This window comes from Hylaeus anthracinus, unplaced genomic scaffold (genome assembly GCF_026225885.1).
Source record: "Hylaeus anthracinus isolate JK02 unplaced genomic scaffold, UHH_iyHylAnth1.0_haploid 11994, whole genome shotgun sequence".
NCBI classification, from domain to species: domain Eukaryota; kingdom Metazoa; phylum Arthropoda; class Insecta; order Hymenoptera; family Colletidae; genus Hylaeus; species Hylaeus anthracinus.
Genome location: NW_026534341.1, coordinates 11,589,191 through 11,603,206, shown reverse-complemented (window position 1 = coordinate 11,603,206; position 14,016 = coordinate 11,589,191). Strand labels below are relative to the sequence as shown.

General features: G+C 35.4%; 1 protein-coding gene across 2 annotated transcripts in view; it reads right to left on the bottom strand.

Moving 5' to 3' along the window:
* Window positions 1-14,016, bottom strand: part of LOC128888555 (matrix metalloproteinase-2) — a 206,621-nt gene that overhangs the window by 126,906 nt on the left and 65,699 nt on the right. For both annotated transcript variants that reach the window (XM_054145521.1, XM_054145522.1), the window contains one exon: window positions 13,741-13,910. In XM_054145521.1, coding sequence (XP_054001496.1) covers window positions 13,741-13,910 — 170 coding nt within the window. The remainder of the gene's footprint in view (window positions 1-13,740; window positions 13,911-14,016) is intronic.

The window sequence follows — 14,016 nt, the reverse complement described above, 5'->3', positions numbered from 1 at the left end:
ATCGATACATCTTCATCATTGCCCATGTAATCATACGGTCATTCATCCTCACCATCACAATATAAATTATCACATTATCGTCGTCGAATAATTTCCATCTTCATCGTCACTATATAATGTGGACATTATCATCGTTGTCATGTCACCATTGTTCCATCGACATTACCATAATCATTGGTACATCATTCTTATAACATCATGATTACCGTGCCACCATTATCGTCACACACTTTTCATCCCTATCACTACTATACTCTCATATCGCCATCATTATATAGCATCCTCCTTTTATGGTGATCGTCAAGCCCCCACCATCGCTGTATAAAATATAACATAATTGTTACATCGTAAAATTCTCATCGTGTGACAGCGCGTCGTAAACATTCCACACGCTACATTACCATCGTATAAAAAAAATAAAACATCGCAGCACATCCTACACAACACACACGTATCCATGTGTAACAATAGATAATCTAACGTGTACTTTGTACATAACATTATATCATTTCATAGCGTGCAACATACTCCTACATTTCGCATATTTTCTATCCCATAAATGCATAAATAACGCGCATAAAAGCCACCCCCGTGTTCCTCGCGTACCGTACAACACTAAAGATGCTTACTTCAATCGCTACGCTCTAAAAACGCTCTACCAGCTAACCGATTTCCCCGAGCGCGTTACAAGGCTAATATCGGGGAAATAAAAGGGCGAACGATGCAACAAACGATGCGGGTCGAATGGTGTTAGTCGGTCCCAAGTGGGTACACCTCGGTCTCCCAGCCTAATAGTGATCAAAACGCGATCATGGCATTACGCAACGCGCTTCTGAAACGCGCCATTGATACAACCCCCTCGACGGAGGGCGCGAAACGGGGATGAAAATCGTCACGACCCCGATTCACGTCTCTGTTCCTTCCGTGACGCGCCTTCTCTCTTCGTCGCTTTTATTCTGAGGGCTGGCACAATAATTCCATTGTTTCCGGCAATTAAGCGACAGGAGACACGAGTCAAAGAGGTCGGAGGGTAGGAGGTGAGGGGGTGGGGGGCGGAGGACAACCCCGAGGACCTGGTGCAAAGTAGTTTCGTGTCCAGGACACGGGATCACGTCTCTCGATCGAGACACATGATTGGCCGCTATTGTGCCACCAGTGATCTCCATGATTCTAAACAAAGGAGCCGTCGGTCGGTTGGCTGTCACGGTGCCCCATTGTCTTCCGGTTTGTTTGCGTTATCCAGCACGAGAACGCACGGTCGATCAAAAAAATTTGAAGATCGCAGATTTTCTTTCCAATATTATCCTGTCGTAATTATGCAATCTCAAAAAAAAAAAATAACTGTTTATTTACGTCTCGAGCAGTTTTGAAGGGTATTTCGGGTTTTATTGAAATCGTGTGCGTACATATCAAAATACTTCAAAGTTTTCAACTAGAAGTTTTATAATGTCTTCGAAACAAATTAAGCTTAATACTCATCTTCCAATTTTAGATGTCACATCTAATGGAATTCTAATATAATAAAATCCGTTTTGTTTTATTTTCGAATTGTTTGCTTGGAAAAAATATTTACCGTCTTCCTATACAATCATCCAATCCGACTGTGACAGCTAAGTATAGGTACTGAAGCTGTCTATAAAGTGAAAAGTCAAAATGTAAATGAATAATAGCTTGTACGAGATTGAAGAATGATCATCCCTCGATTCACGTGTAGACAAGCTTGTCTATGAATTCATCTTCTTTTTATTTTTTAAATCTGATGAATGGCCAAATATGTCTTCGATAAAAATATTCCAATAATTCTAAGATATTCAAACTCGCTTCGCTTTCGATCTCAGCTGTTTGCTTCAAAGGGGTATTATCATTTAGGCGTAGATTTTGAAGCGAAAACTGAAGAGTCAAAACGTAAATGAAGGATAGCTTGTTAAGAATGAAAAATGACGATCCTTCAACGTGTATGCACACGAGCTTGTCAATGAGTAATGACAACGTGAATGTCCAAAGTTTCTCGTGACCAAAGTACCAGCACGACACTGTAGATGAAATACATTTGCTTTTAAAGCGATGGCAGATCGTAGATCATCATTAGATTGCGGATTTTGTGCATTTTTGACACGAACTAATATATCTAATGCATGCTCAAAATAACCAAAAAGTATGTACATTTATCAAAAAAACAATAACAATATTATTATATTAATTCTAAAATATATTCAATCCCCATGTAAATGCATGAAATCTACAATCTAATCGTGCATAAAATAATTTTTTTTACGGATACGATACAATGTTACAGTTTTATAATACGCAGAACTTTCTGGGACATCCAAATATTCATCGAGCCGCATTAAAATTGGAGCGATTGTGGGAGAAGCGCACAGGGAAAATTAAGATAACAATGGTACGCATTTGTAAAAGGTGAAACGAACATTTTCCGTCATTTATACGCTTGAAATAAAATTGTTAAACATAGTATACTGTGCAGTCTCGAATTGCGGAAACCTTTTAATCCAATATTAAAGCTGTCAACTGCAGGTAGACGGATACTCGACAAATGTTTCGAGTCATTGTTTTGAAGTATTTTTCAATTACTTTTTCATTGAGTGAGACGAGAACAAAAGAAAACGTTGATATAATTGTACTATGACGTCGACATATATCGAGTGAAATTAAAACAAAATTGCACGACAGTTCAATATATTTATTGCAATTACTTTATACATAGATTGACAATATTAAGAAAAAAATATTAATCTCCCCAAATGTAAATTAATTTCATTAAATTAACGTGTGATAATTGTATCCTTTATTATTATCCTTTATATATATTTATTCTTTAGTTGTTCCGTGAATTTATTTAATGTAGGCTTTTAATAAAATTTCACCTAATTGTTATTTGATGAAATATGAATCATATGAGCCTATTTCGATTTAAATTGGCCAATCCAGTTTTATGAAAAACGATATCAATTGTTGTTATTTTAACACAGACTCTTATGGAACATTCATGGATTCATGCGAATATTATCAGTTAAAATTTAAATGCAATACAAGATAAACCATTTAAAAAAAATAACAATTATTGACTACATCGTTACCGAGATATAATTCATTAAAATTTTTAATTGAACGTACGTATATAGAGATATACGTATTGATTTCTTCTGGACGTGTGTAAAAGCAGTAACACTGTACTTTTACAAAAGTTTCCAATTATACTTTTGAAGGTGAATGTCCCAAAACAAGTACCTTAACTTTCACCCCCACTTGCTTCAGCAAGAAATATATTTCACAATCGATACAAAAATTGTGCTTAAATAAGACAGATAAATGAGTCCATTTTTTACATTCTTCCTTTTAAAAATTGGAGCAGTATTCAACGACGATCTATTCTATGGAGCACCGAGCCATAGAGGATTAAGGGTCATCGGGATTTTCAACGAGAGCCTGGATCGATACTGTGTCCTGTCTTACAACAGACAATGCCAGAAAAGAAGTCAAGATGCGAGACACGATATCCTATCGATTTTCCCTTGCGTCCCACGAGGGTTGACCTTTTCCAAGCCTATGGATTATTTTTCAAACGAGTCGTCGGATGGGAAGGAACTTATTCAAGGATGCTTGAAAACCACGAAGAGAGATACCATTTGAACATTTTATCAGTGAAGTCTTAAGGAAACATCCTACAAAGAGAATAGAGTTTTCCAGGAGGCGTGGACAAAATGATGGAGCAAGGATAATTGACGTTAAGTTACATCCATACATCTCAAAAAACAATAATATTACCACGAAACATAATATTTTGACCCAATTTTGAACTTATTTTAAACTTATTAACTTTATTTGTTACTCGAACAAGAAATACGAATATAGGGTGCAAATGATAATCAATTAATGACATTAATAAAATTGACTTCTTTTTATTATACTGTGTATTTTAAGATCTGATGTTTTTAATGTCTTTCAAACGTGCCTTTGAATTTTTCTTAAAAATGAGCACGATTTTCTGGACAACCTAATACATACAGTGGGTGCAGAATGTATTCGTACACCGATCAATTTTCAAAAAAGCTTTTGTGCGAAATTGTAGTTTCTTAACTTATTTTTTTAGAATCAATGATATTTTAGATATTATCGGAAGTCCCTTAGATATAGACCACACATTTACTAATTAATATAATTTGTGAGATTAACAAAAAAATGCGAAAAGTGGGTAAAAGTATAGAAGCAATAAGTATTTGTACGATTCTTAGGACGAACCATTTACAGTAGAGTTTGTAACGTAAACACATTAGTTTATTGCTCCGTACGAATTAGAAAACATCAAATTTCCAAAATAAAGTACTTTTAAAAATGGCTCTAATAGAGGAATTGAAGAAGATCCCACTTCTATAATAATATACAACTAATAATTTAGTTAATTTAATGTTTAGAAGAGTTACAATAATTATAAAATCAAAAGGAAATCGTATGAAGGAAGTATTATATACTTATAAATTAATGTAAATTTCTTTCTTTTTTAACGAAATTTTAGAAATTAAACAGTTGTGCGAATACTTATTGCTTTAATATTTCTATCGATTAATTTTTGTTTTACTCCTAATTTCGCAACTTACATAAATAGCTATTCTTTTTGTAATCTATCTATTCTAGAGATTTTCGAGAATATGTAGAATGTCATTGTTTATCAAAAATAAGTTAATAAATTACAATTTTACATAGTTTTTTTGGAAATTGATCGGTGTACGAATACTTTCTATACCCACTGTAGAGTCTTTGGTCTATGTGACATTGACTTTCGACCGTTGAATTCGTTCACCGTTATGGTGGATACTAGTGAACAACACGTTGAATTTATTATTAGGTACAACGTATCTTTGGAACCCTTATGATTAATTAATTTGAAACTCGCAAACCTTTCACCGAGATACTGTAGCTGGAAATGGTGTGAAATAAGAATGACTGAATGAATTGTTGAATACTTCTATTTTTCACGCTTCATATTAAATAAATGTCGAGGACGTCTTTAGACATGGGAAACTTGTGCAGCAACCAATAAGTATAAATAAAAGATAGAATCGATGAATTTGGAAAGAAACAAGGTTTTTAGACCTTAATATACACCAATTTGTATATTAAGACAGCCTGTCTCCAATAGAAGCATAAATTCTAATTAATTAAAAATGAAACTGTGTCCTATCTTTTCTAATACACTTAACATACTTTTACAATTAACCTGAATAAACTGACCACAGAATTGATGACAAAACTAGATACAATGACATTGAAAAACTCGTATAAAAACGATAATGATAATAATGTCTAACAAATGCTGTTTAAAAGACGCAAATAAATATGTAGAGGAGAAAATTCAATTACTTTTAAATAGAATTAGTATAAATTTATACCGTAATTTGACCCTGGGAATTTAAGATTAAGCTAGGAATTCGTGCTGGCTACATTAAAATTCGAAGTTAATTAATAGAGTGCCGTCGTGATGGCGTAGCGATACAATTATTCGAAAATTATTGGTGACAATCGCGTTAACATTTAATGTGTCCATTAACTTAACGAGGCAATCGTCGATCGCCGTAATGGCGAAGAAATTCAATCAGGAATCCTCGTTTCTTTGATCGTAGCTCCGACGTGTCACCGGAATCGACAGAATTATCGAATTAACCCCGTCAACGTTTACGTAGGGCTCTCGTCGATGGAGTGTTTAAACATTTTTAGATCGAATGCCGTTCCGAGTAGTGTTATTCTTATCTGGTGTCGGTAGAATCATGTTAGCAAGGATATTCATATGGAATTTCTAACAAGAATTCTTTTCTTTATTTTATTAATATTAGAATCATTCTATTAACATTAATAAAGTTTATAATATTATTCTTCATTTCTTTTCTTATTAATTCTATTTTCCATTTTTACCTCAATTTCAGTTAATTCTATCTTCCATTAGTTAGTGTTTGTACTTTTGTTGATTCCATTTTGTACTACTTTGAAATCATTATTCATAATTCTGTTGATTTTGTTGAGCGTAATTAGTCGAAGTTAGATCGACTTGGTTTTTAATATCTCCTTCCTTATCCGTGTTAGATGAAAATTGTTTATTCTGAAATCGTTTTAAGGGGTTAGTCGCAGTCAGGAAAATGGAAACGGATAATTTCTTGTGTGTGTGTTTTCTTAAGGTATTAAATAATAATTTTTCTGAATGAAATGTAAATATATTACAAACTATGTCTTAAAGAACTGTAAAAAAATATCTGTTTTAAAAAAAGGTTAATTCATTTCGTCATAACAGGTGATAGCGTGGGTGGGTGGCCACTTGATTTGCGGTGAGCAAGATTTCTCTACACTGGTTTACTTGAAAACAAAACTAAAGATAGATTTAGAAAATATATTAAACTAACGGGTCCCTGATCGAAGGATTTTTTATTTTCTTGTATACTTTCTTTTTTTATCCTGTATTGAATCGCTTAATTTTAGTGAAAAAATTGAAAATCAACTTCAAATGTACGTCATCTTGTTTTAAATTATTTTTTTCCAAAATCCTTCGTTCAGGGACCCGTTAGACTAATCTATTTTCAAAATCTACCTTTGTTTTTGTTTTCAGGTCAACCAGTGTAGCGAAATCTTGCTCATCGCAAACCTATGTTTTTAAATCATCATCTATGTCATCGGCTGTTATGACGATATACATTAAACGTTTCTTAAAACAAAAAAATGTTTTTCAGTTCTGTAAAACATGCTTTATAATATACCATTATAATATATCTTTCCTTATCCGAGTTAGATGAAAATTGTGTATTCTGAAATCGTTTTAATAAACATTCTTTTTTCTCCACAACTTTCTACGTCTTCCAATATGAATATATAGTTGCAAGACAGTTCTGTCGTTGCCAACATCGCGCCGGATACCACTTCTCGCGCTATTACAATTTCAAATACAATCGCATCACTTCACCGCTTCCATCCTTTTTTTGTATATCGCATTATTCTGCGTCATCCATTCTTCCAGCAAGCCCGCGAGAAGACTCGCAGCACCAAAGGAATCGCGAAAGAAAAAAATCAGAAGACGCTGACCTAAATTACCAGCAGAGATTACCTAGCCGGGTTAATATTTAAGATCGCGCTTTGGCCGCCGTGTCAGCGCACAGAAAGGAAACGAGGGAATGTTTGCGGGAATGAGAAGAGCGTGCAAGGTTCTTTCGCGTCTCGCGAAACGAGCCACCTTTCCACTTCGCCGTGAACGATGCTCCAACTTTTTTTCGTTCCTCGCCACCTTTCAAATTTAACGGGAACCCGTTTTGCGGAGCCAACCTCGTTGCCCCCGATTCTTTTTTTTTTCGTACCTCGTCACGCTGATTTTCCAATTTCCTACCGGAAATATTAACGTTTCTTTTTGGGGAGTAGACAACGACTCTAACATCAAAGGAAGAGTTTGAACAAAAGAGGTGGCGAGTTTGTGCAATTTCATGTTTGAGGCAAGGCGTGTGCAATTTTTCGTCTTTGTGGCAAGATTTGAACAATTAATTCAAGGGTGGAGCCTGGTCTAGCTAATGTATTTTTCTAATGCATATCATTTCCAGATATAATTCATTTTTGTTATTGAAACTGCTTTTTACATATAAAGGGACGTTCAAAGAAGAAAATTTGACAATGTAGATTTAATTTGAATGTATACATATATAGATATAGTAGTCGCAAGGAAAGGATTCGGTAAAAACGGTGAGACGCATTGCTCATCGAATTTTTATCCGATTCACTTGACTCAACGCTTAAATTGAAGGTAGTTAAGTTTATATGCTAATGAACCTCGACTCTTAATGAATTATTATTATAGCATAAAGTTATTGCAAAATAACGGCCGACATGTATCGTTCATTTTCATGTTTTTTGCCGCCATTTTTGAAATTAACAATTTTTATTTGCAAATTGAGGTTCATACGCATTTTACATACCTACTAAAGGAAAAAATGTTCTGATTTTTATTGAATCCTTTCCTTGCGACTACTAATTTCTATACATATATGTATGCATTCAAATTAAATCTACATTGTCAAATTTTCTTCTTTGAACGCCTCTTTATATGTAAAAAAAAGTTTCAATAACAAAAATTAATTATATCTGGAAATTACATGCACTAGAAAAATACATTAGCTAGACCAGGCTCCCCCCTTAAGGTTGGATGAGGTCATTTTGAAATTTGTAAAAGATAGGGATAACATTAAAATGAATAGTAAAAAGAATCGTAATGTGATTGCAATCTCAATAATTGTAATGACAAGCAGTTGGAATATTATATTCTTTATATAAAAATGTGAATTGTGTATTTGAGATTAGTATTGCGAGACAAGCAAAGGAAATTGTAACGAAACCTTTGTATCAGATTTCTGTTACTGAAGTAATGCTTTAATATAAGAGAAGTTGATTTACTAAAATTAATTAGGAGGCTTATTGTTAGATAAAAATAAATTTGAATAAATGCAATTTTTTTTATGAATAAAAGTCAGCATAAGTGGTTGACGAAAACGTAAATGTATGTATAAATGTATATCAAATGTATGTAAACGTTTATAAATATATATGTATGTATGTATGTATGTATGTATGTATGTATGTATGTATGTATAAATGTATGTATAAACCTTGTTGTAAAAATATGTTTTTAAATAACCTTATGAACGTAGGAATAGGTCAAAATGAACGTGCTCTATAAATGTAGAATATGTAAATAAATGATATTGCACTAATGTAGCAATATTATCTTAAGTCGAACAAAGAACACGTTACACAGAATTATTATGCTTCACATATAATCATCATCGCCACGATCATTATAAAAATTGACTATTGAGCAGCTAGATCAACCAGATACTCAACTGTGCGTAATTTTTCTTCTTCTCTTAGCATGGACCGAGAAGTTGTTTGCGGATGGGTCTAACGAGGCGAATCATTTCACTCGGTTATTTTATTGACAGAGCTTGATTAATTCTCTTCTCCTTCTGGTCGTCGAGAGGGCCTTAAATACTCGAGGACTATCATCCCGCTCAACGTCCTGACGAAATTACCAAGAAATTTTCGCGCGACATACCGTGCGGGTGAACCCCGGTCGTTAAGGCGCGCAATTAAAGCGAACGATGACTCACCCCTCGCGCTTGCTAATTAGAACCCCTAAATACTAACGAACCCCATATTACTTATCTCATAGCTCGATTACTCGCGCCAGGAAAGTGCATGAATTTACTCGCTGATAGCGCACAACAGGCTGGAACAATTCAATTGGACTTTCATTTACATTTTCGAGCGGGAAAGTCCATTGAAGATGATTTTTGAAAGTCGCTGTTGCCAGAGGGCGCCACGATACGCTACTGCGCGTGATCGGTATCGCAGTAGTACCGACAACAGGTAATTAAGTCGACGTTAGGGAACTACAGTATCGACCGACTACAATTCTCCAGTAGATACTCCAGGCTAGTCTCATTTCTTTTACTGAGTTGATGTCTTTTTAATTCTTTTCAAAGTTATGTTAGTAGTAGTATATACCTGAAATTCGTACTTTTTATTTGTATACATTCATTTTCAGTTTCTTGTTCGATACCGATTTTTTCAATGTATCCAATCTTGCCACATCAAAGTTTCCTATTATTATTCTTGATCATTTGCGTAATTATAAGCGATTATTCATTGTACAAGTTTTTCTCGTCCCCTTAATAATATCTAAGCATTCTAAGCTCTTTACAATTGCAATTATACATTGAAGACAGTTTACACGAGTCGATTAAGAAACATTTTTACAATAGCCGTACTGCAGCCATTCTAGTACTTATTAGGCACTAATAATTAGACTGCGGATCTTTATACAAAATAAAATCTTTGCGAACGTGCCTATAAAAATTGAACCTAAATAGGAATTTATTTTATTCTCCAAATATTATAAAATAAACTTTATTTTCAATCTTTTTTATATTCTTGCATATTGTTTGCAATTTGTAGTTTCTTGCACATTCAAATATCTTATAAATGCATAAATATCCGCAGTCTACTAATAAGTGTATTAAAAGTATAGCGTTTTTATATACATTGTAATTGTTTCTCAATGATTATGAAATTTAACTCAGGATTTCACTCCTTACTTGAAATTGTAGTTTCTTTTTATAACAAATTTCATTTACTACACACCGTTATGCAAAACATTGGAAAATCAAACAGATTCAAAGCAGAATTGCAATTGCAACTGATCTGTAAATTTTCAATAATAATTGAATTCAGTCGAATTGAACAGTGACATTTGAATTTCAATTGAAAGCTAATCGCAAACCGATTGCAATTACAATACAAACTTAATTGTCAAATACAATCAACTTTCGATTACATTTGAACTCAATTGCAATTAAATTTTCAATCAATTGACCCAATCGATTGGAAACGAAGTTGATTAATGTTCAACATTGCCCCACAATTAGATTCTAATCGCGAAATCCATTTCAAGTCAGGAAATTACTATAGAAACGTGCATCTATCCAAAAGAAATTAATAAATTGGAAGCGCCCATTGTTAACGGGAGGGATCGCAGAATCGCGACGGACAATTGGTAAAATTCTCAGCCAGCAGACTGCGGACTGCGATAAGCGTACAATTGCAAATGAATTTCCACTATCTTGACCTCTCTTTTTATCGGATTTCCTCTCTTTTCTCCATTAAACCGTTTCATTCGTCGGAAAAGTTCCTAGCCTTGACCTCTCTCGTGTCCCGCAGACACCAACGGGTCCAAGATAATTAAATTAATTGCGCCCGAGTTGTTCCCCTTCAATTAAATTTGTCTATCCTCCCTTTTGTCGCCTAATCGGATAGCGCGATTCGTACGGGTTATCGCATGCTACTTCCAATTACCGTCACTGCGAAAATATTTCGTATGAATCTATTTCCCCTGAAATTAACACCCTAAACAGTATTTTATATCCACATCGAAATCTGTTAACATTTCGTCATCTAATGTCGAGTGCCATCTTTCTGGAAATTTTCTCATTTCATCGCAAAATATCGTTTTTATTTATTGAATTAATTCTTTTCTAGACTAAACCCTCCTCTTTATAGGTTAAAAGTATTAACATTCGAACTACCCCTATAAACAGTGAAAATTTCTTTTACTATATCATTGACCCTGTTGTCCTTTTAAAAGCGATGCAACGTTACTTGTCGTAAATCCTTTCTTTCATTTTTCGTACTAAAAGGCCCACAGAATGGTTTGAGTAATTTTTCAATATCTGCATATGAAATGTCCGCCACGATGACGGAAAAGGTTAATACCAACTTCTAAGAGGCAAGATCTTTTATTTATATAAACATTGACAAGCCAGCTGAGCATGAATCGCACGAAAATGAACATGAAGGCGCACAAAATGGTATGAGCAATTTTTCAATATCTGCATATGAAATGTCCTCCGCGACGACAGAAAAGGTTAACACCAACTTCTAAGAGGCAAGATCCTTTATTTATATAAACATTGACAAGCCAGCTGAGCATGAGTCGTCACTTTGGGCTAACCTAATAGTTGCTCATCTTGTAACCCGATCCAACACGCGATCGTTAAAGCTTAATCGGTGCAAATTGGTCCAGGGTATCTGCCAAGCGGCCAGCAGCCACGGAAGCGTCTTATCCAATAGTGTCCAGTCTCTCTGGCTAACAGTCAACTAAGCCTTTTTTCCAGGTCTGCAACGGGGACAAAGGACCGAAAGCCGGAGGTAGAGTTGGCAGTTTCTGCTCACGTCGCGAATCAGCGCGATTTTCACGGTTGGCCGTTTGCGTGGCTGCAGCCACATCATCCCCGACGGGACACAGAAAGGGGGAGAGATGTTCCAACTGCCAAGCAAACGAACTCGTGCGCGCTGTTGGCCCACGACCAACAATGTCAATGGCATTTCCGTGCAGTTAACGCTGCGTTCGCGCGGAATTTTACCCGCCCCGTGGCGTCTCGATCTCCGCGCAGCGACTGGCAATTAGAAGCCCAGACGTGCTGTTCCTTGCACAGGTAACAGCAATAGGCAGTCGTGTATCATTATCCTGGAACTGTTCGCGCTGACGTGTAGCTTCTGCCGTCTACTGCACGATGGATGCACGTCGTATTTACGTGCTCTCGATTTCGGAACATCGTCTGTCCCCTTTTATCGTGTACCATCGCTGACTACACGGAAATGCAGCGTGGAGAGGTCTTACTCGCGGCGGAATATTTTTACTCCAATTCCTTCCTCGGTGCTACGCAAGTTTGCACGCTGTTTGGCACTCCGTTGAGTTTCACGAATGTTATTGAATATAACAGAAAGGACGAATTTCTTCCTGGGGTACTCCAAGCGTAAAACACGAAACAACTGTTTACAGGGGTCTGTATCTGTCTCTTGGCGCTTTTTTAGTTTCTAAATTATTAAATGGCATGTATCTAAGAAATTTATCGGAAGCTCTACTTTCTATAAAAAGATATAGTCAGAGAGCGCGCGACATGAAATTTCGGCCAATTTCATTACAAATATCCTTTTGCTACTTGACTGTTTTCTACTAAAGAATAAAAATAATCCAAGGCTAGCAGAGCACAAACGATGCATCGCACCGCTAGAAAGTCGGAAACATGTAAGAAATAACAGTATCTTTGACTGAAATCATTATTACTGAAATTTTTAGAATGTACTGTTGACATACCAAATTGCATAAAAAAGTTGGTCTGGCAGGTTGTAAGCGGTGCTAAATGGGTCTGGCAGTCGGAAAACCTTGTCGGAAAAACGAAGTAGTTTGATTGAAATCATTATTTCTGAAACTTTTTGTATAAACAATATGTAATACATAGGGTTAAAAAAATTTGGTCTGGCCAATATTGAGTGGTGTTAAATCGGTCTGGCAGTCGTTAAAAGAGCGAACACATATGCGCGCCATGCAAATTCATGACTTATTGAAGTTAAATAATAATAATAATAATAATTGTATGAAATGAAAATCATCACAGCAATATTTTATACATAACTAATGTATATAATGGTTAAAAATAATTATTACTTGATAGTTTTATTGGATTATCGAGATCTCAACGCCGGTAACGCATGTGTGTTCGTTCTGTTAAACGGCTGCCAGATCGATTTAACACCACTCAAAGTTTGCCAGACCAAATTTTTTTAACCCTATGTACTACATATTGTTTATACAAAAAGTTTCAGAAATAATAATATCAATTACTTGATAGTTTTATTAGGTGTTTTAATGAACTACTTCGTTTTTTCGACATGGTTTTTCGACTTCCAGACCCATTTAGTGCCGCTTACAATCTGCCAGACCACCTATTTTGTGCAATTTGGTATGTCAAGAATACATACTACAAATTTCAGTAGTACTGATTTCGGCCAAAAAACAAATTATTATAATACGCCACTGAATTCATGCCAGACCAAGCATTTCTGAACTAGGGAGACATACCATCTTCGGAAAACAGGTTCATTTGTCTAATGAAATGAGTCATCCATTTCTGTCGCGGGCTCTCGGACTAATATAAAACAGTTCCATTTTTTAAAATGTGACCCTTTTAATAATCTTGTTCTAATTTCTTTTTCTATTCGACTAAAAAATAGTCAATCTGTATTAAGATATGATAAACGATGCATACTAAGTGTACCCTATTATCTAAAGTATGCAAGAGAATCTACATATGCATAGAGAAGATACAGTCAGATGAGATCTTTGTAAGATTAGACACTTACCTCCAGGTGAGATTCCAATGTGGCCACTGCTGCCCATGGACCGTGTAACGCTTGTGCCTCATCCTCGTGTACCTGGGATCCGGTTGATCCGGAAGTCCGCAACGCGGAAGCTTCAACAATTTCGTCGTAGCTTCGTCGATTTCACCAGTTACAGGAATACCACCATATCTCTGAGGGCAAACACAATGCACGATGAAAGTGTCGCCAATAACGTCGATAACCACCCAAGTAGCCTCGTTATTTTTCTTGAAAATGTGTATCAAATAATTATGATAA